Here is a 21483-nt window from a genome sequence, read left to right on the forward strand (position 1 = left end):
TTCACTCCTCCACCACCAATGCACAGTGGCAACAGTGTTTACCATCTACAAGATGAATTGCAAGAACTCACCAAGCCTCCTTAGACAGCACCTTCCAAACTCACAATAACTACACCTAGAAGGACAAGGGCAGCAGACATATGAGAACACCACCATCTGGAAGTTCCCCTCCAAGCCACTCACCTGACTTGGAAATATAACACCGTTCCTTCACTGTCGCTGGGTCAAAATCCTGGAACTCCCTCCCTAACAGCAATGTGACTGTGCCTACATGACATGGACTGCAGTGGTTCAAGAAGACAGCTCACCACCTTAACGGGAATTAGGGATGGGCAATAAATGCTGGCCTAGTCAGCGACACGCGCATCCCATGAACAAATAAAATACTCAATTAAAGAAGTTCCAGCCCAATTACCTTTGTTTCTCTTCGCTGAAGCTGGTAGGCCTGCTGTGCATACTCCATATTTTTACTTTTTGTTTCCGATTTCCAACACTGACAGTTTTATTCATGACCCATTTAAAAAATTCCAGTCAATAAAAAAGAGAAAAACCCAGGGCCAATAAGACGTAAAATATATCCTGGAAAATTCTTCTCCGATCCCTCACTACTCTCCGAGAAAAGACAAATCACCTAACATCTAGTCTATTTCTAGTCACTCATGGATTAAACACATATTCATTGCTTCTCCCAAATCCATTAACCTCGAATAAGTTATAAAATTACATTGAGAGATAAATTTGATTTGCACATTGGCAAACAGCTATTATTAGATAAAAGATCTTTTGTAAAATTGGAACATTTCAAACATGGATAAGCAAACATTGCTCACGTGATGGGCGATGCACTGTACAAAGTACAGGTAAGTGAAAACGCGAACAAGGAAGTCGCGAAAGACACGTCTTTACTGTATATACATCCCCCAGATCTCGTTGTTCCTATAAAACTATACTATTTAGTTGAAATTGCCTTTTTCTACCAAAATGAATCACTTCAATGCATTAAAATTTAATCTGCCTAATTCAATGCTCTGTCTCTGCCCTCCTCACCTTTGTTTAGATTTCCAGGTTTCATGTCATCTTCAAACTTTGAAATTATGTCCAATCGTTAACATATATCAAAAAGAGCAGTGGTTCCAACACCAGTCCCTGGGGGTCACCAATGAACAACTTATATTTATATAGCATTATTAATGTAATAAAATATCCCAAGGTACTTCACAGGAGCATTATAAGAACCCTGGGGGACACCACTAAATATTTCTCTCCAGGGTGAAAAACAACTGTGGTTCACTGCTTTCTTTTTGACCCGTAGTCAATTTGAAGCATAGAAAAAATAGAAAAGCCACAAAAAGATTCTGCAACAAAAGTCTGCTGCACACAGATTTCTTCAGCCATTGTCACCAATTCAGAGCATGCTCAATTTAGCAGCTAAGATTATTTTGTCGGCGATATTAAAGTGATATTGGACAGTGCCATTCAAATAGCACTGGCCAGGGCCCAATCTATCCAAAACAATGAGGCCCACCCCAGTATAGAGACACCATTAACAAAGTTTGTACAAACTAAAAGTTTGTGTAATCAAGTTAAATCGTAACTTTGTTTACAATTTGCCTTAAAAATATTTAAACTTCCAGCAAGTAGTGTCCTTTTTTAAATGTACTGACAACTGGTGACTGTGCATTCAACACACATTCACGCATCAGACAGTCAAGCATCTAAGGTGTATGCTGTGCTCAAGGTAAGTAAAAACCTTCCCCCATAAAACCTGGATTCTGACAGAGAAAAGAGTGCATTAAATATTATCAATTGATAGGTAGCACTCACTTCAACAACAACTTGCATTTATATGGTGACTTTAATGTCATAAAACAACCCTTGGCACTTAATAGTAGAGTTATCAAACTAAAATTTGACACCAGCTACAACTGGATATATTAGGAAAGGTGACCAAAGCTACGTCTGAAACAGCATTTTTGAGAGGTGGACAGCTCAGGAGAGAATTCAAGGTTTGGGACCTAGGCAGCTGAATTTATAGGTGTCAATGATGGAGCAATTAAAATTGATGATGACCAAAGGCTAGAATTGGAAGAGTACAGATATCCCAGAGGGCTGTAGGCCTGGAGATGATTACAGAGATCGGCATAGACTGAGATCATGGAGGGATTTAAAAACAAGGATGAGAATTTTAAATTTGAATATTGCTGAAAAAAAGAGACATTTTTGTCAAAGCTTTTTATCGTGCACTCATCAAGACAATTCACAAGAAAATACCAATGTCAGGGGAAGCAACATATTTATACTATATGGGAAAGAGAGTGCTGATTAGTTGTCAAGTGGACCCCGACTGGCAGAGGTGTTGCCATGGACAATGCACCAGTTGATGGTGACTGACAGTTAACTACTAAGCACTGCTTGAATTTAAGCCAGGCAGCTTGGCTCTGATTGATCAAGACATTGCCCTGGGGAATGAACCAGCGAATAGCTGTCACTTATTTTCTTTTGCTGAAACAGACGCAATATGTGTACAAGTCCTTTCTGTCTGTAAAGAACAGGGTCCTGTGTATTAATATATGTAGCTTCAAGTTCACGCAAATGCACCAAATGAGTAATGTGGTGTATGAATTTCAGTGACAGTGTGATGCCAGGTATGTACGCCATATGTCCCAAAGACTTGCAGATCGTATCAAACAGCATGTCCCTTCCACCGTTCTCGCAACAGACAAGGTATGGATCATACCCAGCCAGCCGGTACTTGCAAAACTCAAAACACAGTGTTCAATATTAGATGTGATTCCGTGATTGGACACCAATTGCTAAATAATCCTCATTATGCTAAGAATTATGCTGACAATCAATTTAAGATCATCAATTGGGCTTGCAGTGTGGCATATTTGCATGTATTCTTTTTAAGGCAGAGCTGGATAGATTCTTGATAAGCAAGGAGGTGAAAGGTTATCAGGGTCAGGTGGGATATGGAGTTGAGGTTCCAGTTAGATCAGGCATGATCTTATTTAATGGTGAAGCAGGCTCAAGGGGCCAAATGGCCTACTTCTGCTTCTAATGCTTTTGTACTTGAACTGATAACTCTATTTTCAGCATTTTCAGTTTTCATTCCACATTTCAAACATCTATAGTAATTTACATTTGTATTAGAGGGATTTAGTTAGTGACTAAGAAATGGAGTTTGTGGCAGGACTGCAACTAGCCAGGTGAGACAGTTAGGTGCTGAGTGAATGTTATTTTATTGACCTGTGGTGTGAAATTTTATTTCTGAGTTGGTGAGCTGATGAAACGAAGATCTATACATTTCATGGGAATTGCATTCAAAATAGTGCTCATTTAAGAGAAAATTTAACACAGGATTAAAGGGATAAGAACTGGGATTCTGAGAGGTGAACATTTAGCTGTTTATTTTTATCTGATAAACCTGGTGAACTGTGCTATTATTTCACTCAACCACAGGGGCAATAGCATGAACTTGGCAGCACAACATATCCAATCAAAGAACAACATGATCGCCGACCAAAACAATATACAACATTGCTGAAAAATAAGGAAAATTGTAGAACTAATTTAAGAACAATCTGTATTGATCATTTACATTCAAGGGAAATCACCAATATCTCTATTTTGTTGAAAAGCTATTATGGTGCCCAACACCTCCGTCTGCTTAGTAACTGAGTCATTAAGTTCCAGGTTCAATCTCTGGTCTTAGGCTTACTGATCCAAGCACAGCACCAATAGAGTTACCACAAATGGATGCAGCATTTATTAGGTTATTATTTAAGAAGAACTCTGCCCAGGGTTTCTATTCCTAATCTACTATCCAGCAACTACTATTCAAACTGTCTATGTGTAGTCCCAGCTTTAAACTCCCAGTCAAACAGGCTGTCAAAATTCTCAGAAATAATGGCTCCTTGGGCATAGTACAGAACACATGAACATAATGGTGCTGAAATTAACACAAAAACAATTAAGTGGTACCTTAACACCTCAACATGTAGCTACACACAATTTCAGTCTCCATACAGTCCTGCTAAGCAGTACAATTGCTATCAAAATGACTCTGATTGGCTGCAGCTGATAAACTAAATAGTATTCCTACTTCTGGCAATACGATCCAAAAATTACATTCTGTACATCATGGGAAGTTAACCAAGATCTATACCTTTTGCAGTTCGAAGTAGGGACTGCCGGCCTGCACCAAGTAGGGACTGTACTCCAGACACACTTGAAGGAACCTCTTTATCCAGTAATGTGCCAATTCGCTGGCAAATCCGCAGCAGATAATCAGGGGGCACATGCTGATTTGATAAAACCTAGAATAGCACAAAATAAACATCTATGGTTAAATTAACTAAGTCGATGATGTAATGCATTGTTCTTGATGCAGCTGACACAAATTGTACATATTAGCCACATCCATCCTTCAGAATCTAGCTTTGTCTAACTGGGGCATTTTCAGGGTTAGCAGAGGCGTAACAGAAATGAAGCAAAGACACTGCGCTTGGAAGTCTGATTAGTACCTCAGCAACATGATCTGTAGAGGTATCTGATAACCTGCCTGGTGAGTTAGAGTTTCAGGATGTGTGGTATAGAAAAGAAATCAGCAATATTTGAAAATATGAATTCTCAGTTAAAATTATGTAAACATGTAACTCATCTTGAATTAATCTGTAGACACACATCAACTAATCACAGAAAAATGACATCCAGAGTGGGGTAATGATAAAGCATAGGCAGCAAGAGACAGGCCACAAACATGATGAATCTAATCGCCATTTTAATGTGAGAAACTCTGTGAACCATTGACAAGTGATCTAAAACGGGCAGCAGAGCAACACAGGTGGTGAACGAGACGGAGGGGAACTAGATAATACATAATTAGATCATGCTTCACTTTCTCAATTTCAGGGCAAGTAAAATTTCAGGGCAAGTAAACTTTTTTCAAGTCCAAACTCTGGCAGAATTAACTTAATTTCAAAGAGATTGCCAAGGATAATTTAAAAATGCAGCAAAGTCTGCACATGAATCACAGGCTACAGCATCTTAAATTGTCAGTAGATTGAAAGCTAATTCATCAACAACTATGAACATTTTCAATGAAATAAAATGCCCCAAGGTGCTTCACAGGAGCATTATAAAACAAAAGTTACACTAAGTGACACAAGGATATTTTAGGGCAGATGACCAAAAGGGTGATAGGTGAAGGGACTTGGTGCAAGTTAAAGACTAGGGCAGCAATGGCCTCAATTTTACAGAGGGTAGAAATGTGAGACATTGGCCAGGGGTGTATTGGAATCATCAAATCGAGAGGTAACAAAAGCATAAATGAGAGTTTCAGCAGATGAGCACAAATATTTCAGATAAAACCAATCTTCTGAAATGGAAAGGGTGAAACTCATTAAGAGTATTTTTGTGTTACAGGTAGTCCACTAGAAGTTAATCAGATGGTGACTGTCCATACTTTTAAAATATCTTGTCATTTCACTTCAAAATACTCTTTCCAAATGAAAAACAGAATATGCTGAAATGCATCTGGCAGACAAGGCAAACTGACGACTTAGGAGGGTGCTCTTCATTACAAATGTTATTCCAAAGCTTTAACCTGTTTTCCTCTTTCAAAAGTTGATAGATTGGCCTGGCGTGCATTTCTACGTTTTCTGATTTTAAATTTCTAGCATTTGCGAGTTCTTTCTACAAAGAGAAAGATCTAACCCGTCGGACAGCATTTTCGCTTTAAAATTGCCCAATAAAGTTTGGAGCACGCGCAGTGATAGAGATCAGGTTTTTTTTTCTCCCAGCCAATCAGCCTCAGGTTCTCTGAGCCGCACCTCGCTGACTTGCCGGTGAAAGCCGAATTGTGATTGGGTCGCGGCCGATTATGCAGAGTGTTACGCCATGGGGACGACCCCCGAAGCCGCGCCCCCTTTTGAGACACACAAACCCAATTTATTACTTTTAACACCTTTTACCCCAAAATAACCCCCCAAAAAAATAAAAAAAAAAATACGGGAAATGAAGGAGGACCACCATTCTAGTTTTGGAGGAAAAAAATTGATTTTCGCCACCCTCCTCCCCCCCAATATAAAATTCTGAAATAAAACTTTTCTCCCCGTCCAACATCAATTATCACGATATTAAAAAAAAAATTACTTACAAAGTTTTCATAACTCCTGTGGTACTCGTTACCTTCCCAGTCTAGACGCTTCGGGAGTAGCTGCAAAAAAAAATGAGGGGGAGAAAGGCGGGGGGGGGGGGGGGGGGGGTGTTGGTGGTGGGGGGAGGAAAAGGGGGAAAAATGCGTTAAGTCTTTAAATTTCTACCTCAGGTGAGTTTTTTTTTATTAATGCGGAGAGAGAGAGGGGGGAAGAGAAAAAAAAAGAACCGTCAAATCAGATAGCATTAGAGTGACATAAGAGGCCGAATAGGAGCAGCAAACGGAGTAAAGGACAGAGAGAGAGAGAGAGAGGACGAGCTGAGCGGCCGTTGCCGATACGCACCTCATTCTCCTCCAGCTCCTTCACCAGCATCTGCGAGAGAGAGAGAGAGAAAAAAATAACAAGTTTATTATTTTTCGAATTATAATTACCGAAGGTTGTTTTATTTTATTTTTAATTAAACAACATCGTGTTGTTGGTGGGGAGGAAAGGGGGAGGACGAGGAGGGGGAGGGGAGAGGAGGGGAGAGGAGGGGAGAGGGGAGAGAAAATCCACTCACCTCCGCGGACTTTTGGCAAGGACCCGCCGAGAGAAAGCGAGCGATTAGGAAGTAGAGCTCTGAAGAAGGGAAGGGCGAGAGAAAAAAAAAATAAATAACTTGGTATATTTTTCTCGAAAGTTGCCGTTTTTGTTTTGTAAAATAAAAGAGCCGAGGTTGCCTTTTCTTGCAATGTTGTTCTTACCTGATTCTAATGGAGAGACTTTAGGAGAGGTAGCGGTTGTCTCGGCCATTTTTCCCTTAATTTTTTTTAATTATACACTTGGATTTCAATTATGGATTTTTAATACATGATTTTCTTGTTTGTAATTTGTATATGTATATATATATATTTTTGAATAAAAGGTTTTTTTTTTGTATATGTGTGTGTTATTTTTTTTTAAAAAATAAAGAATGTCGCCCCGGCCGCTGTTTGTCTGAGCCCCGGGCCCGGCCACCTCCGCTTCCCTCTAATCAAGATTTTCGGTCGCCATTGAGTGAGTGCTGAGGCCAGCCTCAAACCAGGTGTACACATGCGCGCAGGGAAAGAAAAGAGTCCCAGGCAGCGGGGAGAGGCCAGGCGACGGAAGGAACGGGTAACCGCTTTGCAAATTTCTGCAGATTTCGGACAGCAGTTAAGGGTAGAGGAGGACAGAAAGTAGAGTCAGTGAGTGGTCGGTTGAAGACAACTTTTTTTTTTGCTTCCTTCTCCTAACTAACATACAACAGACACCCAGCTAGGGGGATTGAAATAAAATGGAGTCGCCGAGCTGATATCGATCCGCCCCAAGATGGCGGCGTCGGGTCGGTGGCGGTTGGGGAGCCGGCGTTTTTGAAAAAAACGGCTATCCGTTCGCACCCCCCACCCCACCCTCTGTTCCCCAATAAATATGTTTTAAATATATATGTTTTTTCTTTGAAGGCTTAGAAATATTCAAGTGGCCGGCTGGCATTTAATTGACTAGTTGTGTGAGATGAGACGCCGCTTGTGCACGGTGCGGGGTTCTGGTGGACTTCCCTGACCTGTCAATCCTTAAGACACTTAAATGTTTCCAAGCTTCTCCTCTCCACTTAGTGTTCCCTTAAATGTCACCAAACTGAAAAAAAAACTGTCCATGAAAGGAATACCAAAATGTCTTACATAATAACGATTCCCTAATTTATTTCATTTATCACATATATTGCATTTTGTTTTTCTTCCCTGGATCAATGGCATTGCACCTTCCCTATGTGCGAGATCAGCAATCCTCCTGTACCCTCCAGACTTCTCAAATTACTAAACACCACCCCACCGCCCCCCCCCCCCCCCCCCTTCCTTCCATCACAGTCAAGTTTTTAACAGCGGGGGTTTGATATTGGTGCCTTTTCCGATTTCTTTTTTAATCGTGTAAGATTGTCATTTCCGAAATTACATAGAAGCGAGTTCCATAGTTCTCACCAGTTACTGGTAAAGAAGTTTTTTTTTTCTGTATTTCCTATTGAATATTTTTGCGACTTAATTTATGACTCATAGTTTTGGACGTGGATAAGCTATCAAAAATACTGGAAAGGGGTGTGCTCCCATCCTTTTAAAAACCTGCCATAAAGACCTGTTTCAGTCATAACTAAATAAAATGATTTGTTTTTGTCAATCTTACATTAGTCTTTGATTATATGACACTGGGAATGATTTAGTAAGGAGTCGTAACTGTGAAGACCCTATCTGATGATCTACCGTTTTGAGACCACTATCAGCAGTGATGCTGACGGTGCTGCTCTTTAAACAAAAATATTTTTTTTAATTAGTCAAAATAAACAGAAGAGCTAAAAGGGAAAATTAAGGTCACTATAATTCTTGAGCTGCCATTTTTTAGAGTCCTGTCAAGGTTCTCAACCCAAGCAAAATGAAATCTGCAGGAGGGAATAATGACAACTACAAAACTGATTCATACAGATTTATCAATACACCTGACACTGTAGATTTGCAAACATGTAACAACAGTTATAGTAGAACAATGTTGCTTCTACTTTACTCCAAAGTACCTTAATATTGACATCACCTGAGAAACAACAACAACCTGTATTTATATAGTGCCTTTAATGTAATAAACTATCCAGAGGAACTTCACCGGCTGTTACTAAATAAAATTTGAAAAACAACCTTTCCTCTAACTGCCTTTTTAAAATTTCTCACTACAGCCATAGTTTTGGCTTTTCTGAATGGGATGACCAATTTGTGCTGAATTGTGAATAGATGTCTGCCATTATTTATGTTGAAACTCCTTAATCTTATTTCACATATTTGATCTTCATAGCAAGAGATGTTGATATGGCCCTGATTAAATCTGAGACTCAGGCAAAAAGCAACCTCATCCTCTGACAAAATTTAGTTCATGAAATAACAATAACAAGGGGCTCAAGTTCACACTGAAATCAAAGCTAGCCTGTGCTTTTTAAAGCCAACCTGCACCTTGTAAAAGAGAGGTACATTCTGGACATGAAGCTGGGAAGACATTCTGAGCAGAAAGAAACTATAGCAATGAACCTACAAGTCAGAGAGAGGGCTCCTAGATTCGTAGATGCAGCACTGCAGTCCTAACTGCAGGAGAGGTAAAAGAGGAAAGAAATCATCTTTTCACAAGAGGTCATCTAATTATACAGTGAAATGGCAGTGGGAGCAGATGGCTACAGGAGTCTGGTCCTGAGGACCTGGATACTGTAACGGAAAAAATTCAATGAAGTGGTCAGGGTCAATGAATGCTTCATCAAGTACCAAATCTGACCAACCACTCCATCAACCACACACACTCCTCAATGCACTACACTCCATCCCTCACCTATGAATAAATAAATCTCCAGCAACCAGGACTCACGCCTACTATTCATATGCTCCACCTCAGACTTGGACACCCACCACTACTGTAAGTCTCACGCTGATGTCTTACTGTTTCCACATATTTCCAGCTATTCAGCTGTGGTTTTGTATCCTTACCCCCTTGGCAGAAATGTGGTGCTAGGCATTATTGGCGCAGCCGTCACTGAGGCCTTGGCAACTGGCATCGTAGAAGTCATCTAGGATGATGGTGCATTCCTTATTCAAGGACCTTCTGAAATTCAACTTCATCCTTATCTCACCAGCTGGCTTGATGTACACGCTGCAGATAGTGAAACCATGAATCTCTTGCTTTACACCCACAACCTCCCTTTCTCTCATCCCTATAATCATTTATGCTTTCATATCCAAGAATTGCCGCCAGCCATCCAATCATGCTTGAAAAGGAAGGCCCAGAGGAAGATCAGACCATCATTTGAGTGGATACTCACAGTGGATAATAGCACCATGTGCAACTTAGAGGCAAGTGTAGAGGTGGAATCTGCATATGATGTGTTACCGATCACATGTGGGATGCAGTCAGGATAGCTCCGTGTCAGCTCCACAGAGAGCAAAGGCGCAGATGAGTTCTGCAGCAGAGAACTCAAAACGTAGAAGTTGGGGTGGCACACAGGAAGAGGCTGATGGGGATGCAAGCTGAAATTCTTGGTGCATTGGCAGCCCTGCCAGAAGACCTGTTGTTGCTGTAAAGGAGCATGGAGGAATCCAGGTACAACTTGGCACAGGGCTTCATGCAGAGCTTGGAGCCCATCCTTTCTGGAGTGGAAATGATGGCCAACGTCATGAGAACACTTATGGATCCAGCTGCGGTGTAGCTTATGATGGCCGAAGTTTCAATTTCAATTGCAGCACAAGCAGAAGCCACCCAACATCTGAATGCTGTAGTAGAGGCTCAGACTAAGGTCATGAGATCTTTGCTTGCTTTCATGCAAGCCTAGCTTGGTGTCATGCATGTTCAGATTGCTGCCATCATAACTGGATATATCAGTGTTCAAAGGGACTTGGAGGATTTCATAGCATGCTAGCAATTTGCCCTCTAGCAGATTACTAGAATTAGTGAGATGCCACTCTGGGGGAGCAGCAGTGACTCTGTTGCACAAACCTGCTGCCCTCCATTAGAATGATAGCATCATGCTACCACTTCACTAGTGCTCTTGTTGTTGCCTGTTAACCAGCAGGTCTAAACTGCTGCCACCCATGCTGAAGTGGTACAGTTTAAAGCCAGGTCCTCAAGACCCAGAGCTGCTCGAGGTGGTCCTGTAAGGCTATTGAAAATCAGTAGCCTTCCACCAGCCATGCTGCAGCCACTGGGATCTCACTGTGTAGGAGCACTAGGCCAGACAAAGATACCTGCAAGACAGGGACTAAGGAAAAGCACAAGAGTGACTAGTTGAATATTGTATGTATTTTTGCAAGTAGTGTTGGATAAAGTTGTTCATGAATAGTTGTGTTTTTAGTGTTTTGTTCTGGAATTTGGACAAGAGGGCATTTTGATGGTCTGTAACAGATGAATAGAAAGGTGGGAAATGGGGAGCAATGGAACCAGAGTTTGATGAAACACTCATGGACAGCAGGTTTAGATTGATAATGTCCCAGATGCCTTATCAATTCTTTCTCCTCCTCTTCCTTCTCCCCCTCTATCTCATCTTCATCTTGAGGTGGTTGAAGCTGTTTTGGAAGGAGCTATGCCCTCACAATTGCCAGGATGTGGAGGGCAAAGTAGACCATCAGGAATTAGGAGATCTGCTCCAATGAGCATTGGAGGGCTCCCGCCAAGCGGACCAGGCAGCCCTCGTGGCCTTATCCATGTTGTTCCAAGTTGCAGCATAATTTTCATTGTAGGAACACTGTTGATGTTTGGTCAGATGGCAGAGGGAACTCATTAGCCGCATGTACAGCAGGTAGCCTTTGTCACTGAACAGTAAAATCAGTGGCATTACAGAGCTGGATTTTGATGCCAACTGTGGTGCCCCAAATACTCGAGCTGGAGCAGATCTAGTGTTTATTTAGCATAATTTCCTGGCTGTTATACCCAATGCCTCTATTTTTAAAGCCCAGAAGTCCATATACTTTATTAGTTGCTTTATTAACCTGTCCTACTACCTTCAAAGATTTATGCCCAAACACATCTTTCTTTCTGCATGTTATTCTTAAATTTATTCTTTAAAAGTATAAACCTCTGCCCCTTCTCTTGCAATTTAGTTTAAAGTCATATTTTGGATTTATCTTTTCCATTTCTTTGGTTATTTTATGTATCCTTATCATCTCACACACCTTTTTGAACTAAAATTCAAATTTCTCTAGTCTTCCAGATCTCTAGGGCTCAAGAATGCTCAACTTTTTGGGTCTTCTTTGCACTTCCTCCAATGTTTGAATTTCCAGCACTGTATAATTGATTGTTTACTTCTGTTCTGGTTCCATAGTTCAGCATTCTGATTGGTTTTGTTATATTGAGTGTCAAATCAATTAAGAATACTATTTCAAATTCTTTGTCAGCTATTTCAACAGTACTCCAACTCCAACAATTACAGTGGTATCTTACTCCTTAGCATCACAGGGAAGGCCTTTGCTAGGGTCATACTTAAAAGATTAATCAAAAAGCAGAACTGCGGATGCTGGAAATCTGAAACAAAAAACAGAAAATGCTGGAAATACTTAGTAGGTCTGGCAGCATCTGTGGAGAGAGAAACAGAGTTAGTGTTTCAGGTCAATGACCTTTCATCAGAACTCATTGACCTGAAATGTTAATTCTGTTTCTCTTTCCATAGCTGCTGCCTGACCTGCTGAGTATTTCCAGCATTTTCTGTTTTTCTTTCCTATTTGGCACTTTATCTGATAGACAGGACCTACAATAATATGGTGCTTCTTCATTACTGCACTAGAGTATAGACCTACCGTGTTTCAGAGTTTAAGTTCATCGTTTTACCCAACAACTTTGACTCAGAGGCAAGAGTGCTGATAACACAGCCAAGCTGGCACTATAAGTGTAAAAATTGACTCATCTATTATCAAAGTTGGTATTTAAGTCACCAGCACATTTTGCCAAAGGAAATATTGGAAACTCATGGGAATGAAGAGACAAGTTGTTTTAACATTTCCACCGCAAAAAAAATGATAGCCTGGTGCAACAAAATGGAGCATTATTACATGGGAGCCAAAAATGTTTTGGCAATGCCAGCTGCCAATTTGATAATCTAAGTGCATTGTTGTCAGAAATCACCAAGCACACAGCAAAATGGAAGGAGAACATCTCTGAACTATTTGTTGTCCCCAAACCCTTGTGGCTCTTGTGAGTCAGATTCGCAGAGGCTGGTTTTATGGCTTGAATTGGTGAACACTTAGAAGACAATATAAAAGTCATACTCTTCTTAGATAAGAAATCAATGGAAAAGAGTAATTAGGGATTGGCATGAGGGTATCAGTGGTTGTGGGTATAGAGGCAGATGAAACTTCAGAAGAAGAAGTAAGCAGGCTTGTCAATGGACTGGATTTGGAATCTGAAGCTCAGTTCAATATCAAGAAGGACACTGAGTTTGCACACCTCTGGGTTGAGCCTGAGCAAGCAGACAGGAAAGAAGTTTGAATCGTGGATTAAGGTATTAAATTCCTGAGAGAAACAAAAGGAATTGATCAAAGAAAGATAAGGCAAAATACCAAATGAGCATTCTTTTAAATTTGTATTCATTTTCTTGAAAGTATATGAAATGAAGGTGTTCTTTTTATGTTAATAAGTATCTGGAAATGTAACAGAAACTTTGTAAGGGTTGGTGACCTCAAGCTTATTGTTAAAAAACAAAAAAGTAATGGGTTTTAAATAGCTGCTTTGATAGTACAGAACTTAGTATTTTTGTCTTGAAACTTTTTTGTCTTACACTCGTGAGGATAAAGTCGCAAGAATGCCAAATATCAACGGGAACAATAATTTATACTACATGAGAAGAAGGTGTCAATTGATTGGCAAGTGGATTCTGATTGGCTGAGGCATAGACTTGGAGAATGTAAATTCAAACCAGGCAAGTTGACTCTAATTGGTCAAGGCATTGCCATGGGGAATGAACCAGGGAATGACTGTCCCTAAGGCTTTTGTTTAGTTTAAAAAAGTGCAATGTGTAGACATGTTCTTTCTGTCTACAAAGGACAGAGCCCTGTGTGTGAATATATGTAGCTTCTAGCACACGTAGGTGAACCACACTGCGAACCCGACTAACAATTTTAAATTGGTTGTTAATGTAATTCTTAACACAATCAGGATTGTTTAATAAGTGTGGTCCAATTGCAGAATCACATCTGATGTTGAGACGACACTGTTCTGAGTTTTGCAAGCATGGGCTGATTGAATATGGTCAGTAATTTGCCTGTTACAAACAGCCAAAGGGACATGCTATTTGATATGACCCACCAGTTGTTGAAACATATAGCCTACATGCCTGGCATCACACCGACTGTGAAATTCATATACCACATTACTCTTTGTGTGGTAGGCAGAACAATTTTTTGGCTTGACGGCAGCATCTTGTTAGTGAAGAATACCACTTGTGCAACTGCATAGTAGCAGCATAAAATGGCCAACTTCACATGATGCTCAAATTTTTGAGACACCTTACCATTCCAGGGTAATCTGAGGTAGACTGGGCACTTTTCAGGACTGAAAATAGTGACCTTAGGCCCATTCATGAGTTTGCACAATATACATCGAGAAACTATCTGGGGTAGCTATTATCCCACAAGATAGCCTTGATGCACCCTATTTTGGCATCAAGCTTGCACGGTGAGCAATTGGTTCTGGCCCTATTTACAAGGTTGCCCATAAGGCCAATCTTATAGCATGTGGAACTGTAGGAATCCCAATGCATATATTGACCAGTGAATGTGGGCTTGTGGTAGACAGTAGTAGAGAACAATCTTGAGTGTGCTAAGAATTACACAAACAACCAATTTAAGATTATCAAGCGGGTTTGCATTATGGATCACTTACATGTGCTAGAAGCTACATATATTCACACACAGGCCTTGTCCTTTGCAAACAGAACAAACATGTCCACACATTATGCTTTTTTCAACTAAACAAAAGCTTGGGGGACAGCCATTCCCAGTTCATTCCTTAATGCAATGTCTTGACCAATTAGAGTTGACTTGCTTGGTTTGAATTTAAACAAAAATAGTGCAGGGAAATGCACTGTTCCCTGGTGCATTCTCCAAGGCAATGCCTCTACCAATCAGAATCCACTTGCCAACTAATCGCCACCCTGTTCTCATGCAGTATAAATTGTTGTTCCCTTAGAGTTTTGGTATTCTTGCGAGCCTGTCCTGATGAGTGTAAGACAAAAAGCTTCAACAGCATATCTCCTTTTTCAGCAATAGTGGGATTTATTATATATATCAATTGAATGCTAGGATTTTGATTTTTTAATCTTATATAAAGTTCATTGGATGCCAAATTCTTCCTAGCTGTATTGCATGTAATGAAATGGCAGTGAAAGGAAGAACATGCATTTTTATAGCACCTTATCATGTCATCCAGGCTGTTCCATAGCACTTCAGTTAAGTGCTGAAATTGAGTTACTATGGATATGTCGAAAAGGTTTCAGCCATTTTATGCCCACCAAAGACCTGGAAACACAAATGAGACTAATGACAGTTAATCTGTTTTTGGAGTGTTAATTCAGGAAGGAATGCCCATCAGCAGACCATAAGAACCCTGTTCTTTAAACACGGGTGTTTACATCACTTGAACTACAGGAGCCAATATTTGGAGCTTCAATTATCATTTAATCTGAAGAATAGCACCTCCAGTAGTCAAATAGCTACTATCTATGCTCACAGATAAAGAATAACCATTTAGATATAGCCTCAGAGTTTTCTTATGGACTGTACCCAAGCAAGAAGTCGAATCAAGGTGCAGAAAATTGGAGAAAAAAGGGGATAAAAACATGTTTTATTGTTATATTGAAGAAACACATTTATATGCACGTTATTGTCTACATGATGTGATTTTTTTAAATTTCCTATTACATGTCTCACCCATGGCTTCAAGATTTGTGAGTCATCAAATCAGGCATCTTTGAAGAAGGGGAGAATATTTTGTGCTTCTTCATATTCTCTATTTTGTGAAACAGAAAGGTCAAAGCTAATTAACCTTGTAGCAGAAAGAAATGACTCCAGGGCAATTCATTCTTTTCTTTGCATGAGGTTAAAATTGGTTACATTTTGTGACAAAATTATAAATAAAACATACATTAGAAGGGCAGACTTTTGGATCTGACTTAGCAGTTACTGTTCCAGCATTTTCAGTTTCACATAATTAAATGCAACTAAATTATAATCATAGAAAATGCTGGAAAAACTCAGCAAGCCTGGCAGCATCTGTTGAGAGAGAAACAGAGTTAATGTTTTGTGTCCGTATGACTCTGCTTCAGAGCTCTGAACAAGAGTCATATGGACTCAAAATGTTGACTCTGTTGCTCTATGCCGCCACCTCCCCTTCAATTCCATTAGCTCCAACTTTAGCTAACAATCTCTTGTGGGGGGCTTCATCAACTGACTTCTGAAAGCCCATATAAATAATATCTATGGACATTCCCCTGTCCACTACTTTAGCCACCTGTTCAAAATGTTCAATCGAACATACGAATTAGGAGCAGGAATAGGCCACTCGGCCCCTGGAGCCTGCTTCACCATTCAATAAGATCATGGCTGATCTGAATGTAATCTCACCACATTCCTGCCTACCCCCGATAACCATTCACCCCCTTGTTAATCAAGAATCTATCTAGCTCTGCCTTAAAAACATTAAAAGACTCTGTTTCCACCACCTTTTGAGGAAGAAAGTTCCAAAGACTTACAACTCTCTGAGAGAAAAAAATTCTCCTCATCTCTGTCTTAAATGAGCGACCCCTTATTTTTAAACAGTGACCCTAGTTCTAGATTCTCCCACAAGAGGAAACATCCTCTCCACATCCATCCAGTCAGATTTGTCAAGCAAGATATACCTTTTATAAATCCATGCGAGCTCACTCTGATCAGCTGAAACATTTCAAGGTGTGCAGCCACCTTACCTTAATTATACTCAGGGTGGAATTTTCCATGCCCACTGGTGTCGGGCATCATGGAAGGTGTGAGCAGACAATATGGCGGGAAGGCCAAACATTGGTTTCATGTGGTCATGAAACCAGTTTGTAAACATCTGCTCTGCCCATCAATGATGGGCTGCATTTTCCACCACCGCATGTTGGAAACTTCATTGTAGTACAAGTGCATATCATTATAACATAAGAACTAGGAGCAGGAGTAGGCAATTCAGCCCCTCGAGCCTGCCCCGCCATTCAATACGATCATGGCTGATCTCATTTCAGCTTCAACTCCAATTTCCCGCCCTCTCCCCATAACCTTTCAACCCGTTACTAATTAAAAATCTGTCGATCTCCTCCTTAAGTTTATTCAGCGCCCGGCATCCACTGCATTCTTGAGGTAGTGAATTCTACTGATTCACAACCCTTTGAGAAAAGTAATTCCTCCTCATCTCTGATTTAAATCTACCACCCCTTAGCCTAAAACTATGGCCTCTCATTCTAGAATGCCCCACAAGGGGAAACATCCGCTCCACGTCTACTTTGTCTATCCCCTTTAGCATCTTATATACCTCAGTTAGATCTCCTCTCATCCTTCTAAACTCTAGCGAGTATAGGCCTATACTGCTCAATCCCTCCTTATAAGACAAGCCCCGCATCTCTGGAATCAATCTAGTGAACCTCCTCTGAACCGCCTCCAATGCAACTACATCCTTCCTCAAGTAAGGGGACCAAAACTGTGCACAGTACTCCAGGTGCAGTCTCACCAATGCCTTGTATGGTTGCAACACACTTCCTTATTTTTATACCCTATTCCTTTAGCAATAAATGCCAAAATTCCATTTGCCTTCCTTATTACCTGCTGTACCTGTCGACTAGCTTTCAGCGTTTCATGCACGAGGACACCCAGATCCCTCTGCACTGAAGCATTCTGAAGGTTCTCTCCATTTAAATAATAAGTCTCCTTTTTATTCTTCTAACCAAAATGGATAACCTCGCACTTATCCATGTTAAACTCCATCTGCCAGATTTTGGCCTATTCACCTAACCTGTCCATATCCATTTGTAAATTTCTTATTTCTTCATTGGAACTTACTTTCCCACCTATTTTGGTGTCATCTGCAAATTTAGCTTTAGTACCTTATATCTCTGAATCCAAGTCGTAAATATAGATTGTAAAAAGTTGGGGCCCAAGGACCGAACTCTGTGAACCCCACTAGTTACAGCTTGCCATCCAGGAAAAGACCCATTTATCCCGACTCTCTGCTTTCTGTTGGTTAGCCAATCCTCTATCCAAGCTAATATATTACCCCTAACTCCGTGTGATCTTATACTGTGTATTAATCTTTTGTGCGGCAACTTATCAAAGGCCTTCTGTAAGTCCAGATATACTACATCTACTGGACCTCCATTATCCACTTTGCTTCTCACATCTTCAAAGAACTCTAGCAAATTAGTCCAACATGATTTACTCTTCATAAAACCATGCTGACTCTGATGGATTGCATTTTCACTTTCCAAATGCTCCATTACTACTTCCTTAATAATGGATTCCAACAATTTCCCAGCGACAGACGTTAAATTAACTGTTCTATAGTTTCCTCATTTCTGCCTCTACGCACCACCCCCCCCAACTTTTTTTGAATAAGGGCATTATATTAGCATTTTTCCAATCCATTGGAACCTTTCCAGAATCCAGGGAATTCTGGAATATTGTAGCCAATGCATCCACTATCTCCGTTGCCACTTCCTTTAAGACCCTGGGATGTAGGCCATCAGGTCCTGGGGACTTGTCACCCTTTGATTCAAATAGTTTGCACAGTACTTTTTCTCTAGTGATAGTGATTGTTCTAAGTTCCTCCTCTATACCCTCAGCACTACCTGTTACTATAGGGGTGGTACTAGCGTCCTCCACCATGAAAACTGAGACAAAATATTGATTAAGCATCTCTGTCATTTCTGCATTCCCCACTATTAAGTCCCCAGCCTCCTCCTCCAAGGGACCAACATACACTTTAGCTACTCTCCTTTTATTTACTTGTAGAAGCTTTTGCTATCAGTTTTCACATTCTGCGCTTCTTTTTCATAATTTAGCTTTTTATTATATTTTTAGTAATCCTTTGTTGATCTTTAAAAGTTTCCCAATCTTCCAGCCTGCCACTGACCTTTGCAATTTGGTATGCCTTAGTTTTTGCCTTTATATTACCTTTAACTTCCTTGCTTAGCCATGGATGTCTTTTCCCCATCTTACCATCTTTCTTCCTCTTTGAAATATAATTTACTGGGAGAAAATATCTGCCACTGTTCATCAACTGTCCTACCTTGTAGTCTTCCTGCCCAGTCCACTAGGGCCAAATCTGCACTCATGCCTATGTAGTTACCTTTGTTTAATTCCAGAACACTAAGGTGGGACTCAAGTTTCTTGCTCTCAAACTGAACTTGAAATTCTAGCATGCTATAATCACTCTTCCCTAGAGGATCCTTTACTATGAAATCATTAATTAATCCCATTACACAAAACCAAATCCAGAATAGCCCAACTCACCAGAATCAACCCCCACGGTGGATTATCCGAGCACGTTGGTGTGTTTCACAACTGTACATAAGTAATGTGCACCTGATGAGCTGCACTTCACTCAGGACATTGAGGTTTGTTTGCCTACCTTACTTCAGGCAGCACTCACTGTCATTAGCGCCAAGCTTCGCAGGCAGTACCACATCGCTTTTAGGGGGCTCACAAATAGATCTCTACTTATGGGACCAGAAGGCAGGAGTGGCTTTTCAACGGCTGCAGGGCTATGGCTTGCTTGGGGAAGGGGGAGAATTGGCTTCAGGCAAGGGAAGAGGCTGCAGGGCTAGGGCGTTACTGGGGAAGGGGAGTATCCCAGGATGTGTGTGGTGACACATATTGATATGTGCAAGTGGCCTCAAGATGGTGAGGATTGAGGAGGCGGTCTCCAGAGGAGATGAGGCCAGATGGAAATGTGAGGGTGTGTGTGAGAGAGGGATTGGTGATGTGCTTTGAGCTGGCATTGAGTGAGATGCCAGTGAATGTATGCTGGGCTTGTGAGCGTATGAGTTTATATTGACGAGATGGTTGCCTTACCCTGGCAGCAGGGATGAGATGATTCGTCCATTTTCTGCACTGGATGGCCAACCTCTTCTGTACAGCATTGGCACTGACAATCTCTGCCACCACCTCCCAAGCCAGAGTGGTGACACCTGCAACCAGAGAGGGGGTAGAGGACATTGCCTTGGGCTCCAACGGTGTCCAAAGGGTCCCAGGAATGCGTCACTGAATCACGGGGCTGCAGTCTTTTTGCCATTCTGGGCCATGTCTTCTGTGCAGCTTCCTGGGCTGGAAGCCCTGAGAGGTGTGCACGTGGATGCATTTTACATATGGCACCTGGCATGAGGAAGTGGTGAGATGATGGCACAGCAGGCGAATCGGAGGCCGCCTGCCAGCAAAATGGCGTGTTTCCCAGAAATGAGGCGGGATTAGGACAATATGGTGTGAAAAGCCGTCATTGCAGCTAGCGGGTAAAGCGTTCTTTTTCCTGCCCACTACCGCACTTAGTGCAAGTCTGGAACGAGTCCACCCTTAGTGTCTTGTAATTTCCTGGCACCAGATGATAGGTTAACTGGTCGATAATTGCGCTATTTTCCTCTCTTGCTTTTCTTAAATAGTGGAGTGATACACTCAATTTTCCAATCTAAAGGAACAGTTCTCAAATTGAGAAAATTTTGTAAGATTATGGATAGGATGTCTGCAATGTTCTCATCTACTTCCTTTGAAACTCTGGTCCTACGGATTGGTCATTCTTAGTGCCATTATTTTCTTAATTACTATTATTTTGCCTACACTAATTTTAGTGAATCCCCGTTCCTGATTCAAGATTAATTTCCTTATGATGTCTGCCATGCTTACTTTTTCCTCTATGTAATTACTGATGTAAATGATTCAACATGTCCTCCATTTCCTTGATAATAGCACCGTTATTAGTTTTCCAGGGGCCCAATCTTATTTTCCTCTTCATTTTCTCTCTCAACTTATTATAATTGGCCTGATTCTCTTTGAAGAATTTGCCTGACATGCATCATAGACCTTCATTTTTTTGTTGCATCCAACATACCTTTGCCAGTTCTCAGGCATATCCAGCCTTTTAAAAAAATATTTCCCAAATATTTATTCACTTCTGTTTTAAAAGCTGGATCATATTCCCCATAGCTCCCACAACCAAATCCAAGGGCAGAATTTTCCATGCCCACTGGCGTCAGGCGTGTTTGGCAGGGTGAGCGGACAATATGGTGAGAATGCCAAAAATCAGTTTCACAACATCGTGAAACCAGTTTGCAGTCGTCCACTCTGCCCATCAATGGCGGGCTGCGTTTCCTGCCATCGGATGTCGGGGGCCTCATTGTAATTCATCTGCATATCATTATAAGCCCAGCCTGCCAGAATGATGTCACCCCCCTGCCCCCGCGCTGCATCATCTGCCCATGTCGGTAGGAAAATACGCCGGTGCAGAACACGTCCTGACAAGTGTGACGTGCAGAAGTCAGGAATTATTGTCAGGGACTTGCTCACATCATGAACATCAAGGAGGAGAAGATGCTGCAGCCCAAAAACAATGGGACCCCGAGGAACGTCCATCGCATGTTGGGTAGGTTCTCATGGAAGGTGGAAAGTCACCATTGAGGGTCTGTTCACGATGGATGATCATCGAGGGGGTAGAGAGGAAGGTCCAGCTGAGGAAGATGTACTAGTGGGTCGGAGAGGAAAGTCTAAGTTCAATTGGGAGAGGAAGGGGGCAGGTGAGGTTAGGAGGGGGGGAACAAAGGTGT

General features: G+C 41.2%; 1 protein-coding gene across 4 annotated transcripts in view; it reads right to left on the reverse strand.

The window, feature by feature from the left end:
* LOC121290609 (bromodomain and WD repeat-containing protein 3-like) overlaps nt 1-7168 on the reverse strand; it is a 181341-nt gene extending 174173 nt beyond the window's left edge. For all 4 annotated transcript variants that reach the window (XR_005945850.1, XM_041211275.1, XM_041211274.1 and 1 more), the window contains exons 1-5: nt 6905-7168; nt 6721-6779; nt 6504-6533; nt 6161-6220; nt 4169-4319 (exon numbers count right to left, since the gene is read on the reverse strand). Coding sequence is in view for 3 of the 4 variants with exons in the window: in XM_041211274.1 (XP_041067208.1) it covers nt 4169-4319; nt 6161-6220; nt 6504-6533; nt 6721-6779; nt 6905-6953 (349 nt within the window). In the remaining variant the exon portion in view is untranslated. The remainder of the gene's footprint in view (nt 1-4168; nt 4320-6160; nt 6221-6503; nt 6534-6720; nt 6780-6904) is intronic.
* Between the last annotated feature and the right edge of the window lie 14315 nt (nt 7169-21483).

Source organism: Carcharodon carcharias, chromosome 18 (assembly GCF_017639515.1).
Source record: "Carcharodon carcharias isolate sCarCar2 chromosome 18, sCarCar2.pri, whole genome shotgun sequence".
Classification (NCBI taxonomy): Eukaryota; Metazoa; Chordata; class Chondrichthyes; order Lamniformes; family Lamnidae; genus Carcharodon; species Carcharodon carcharias.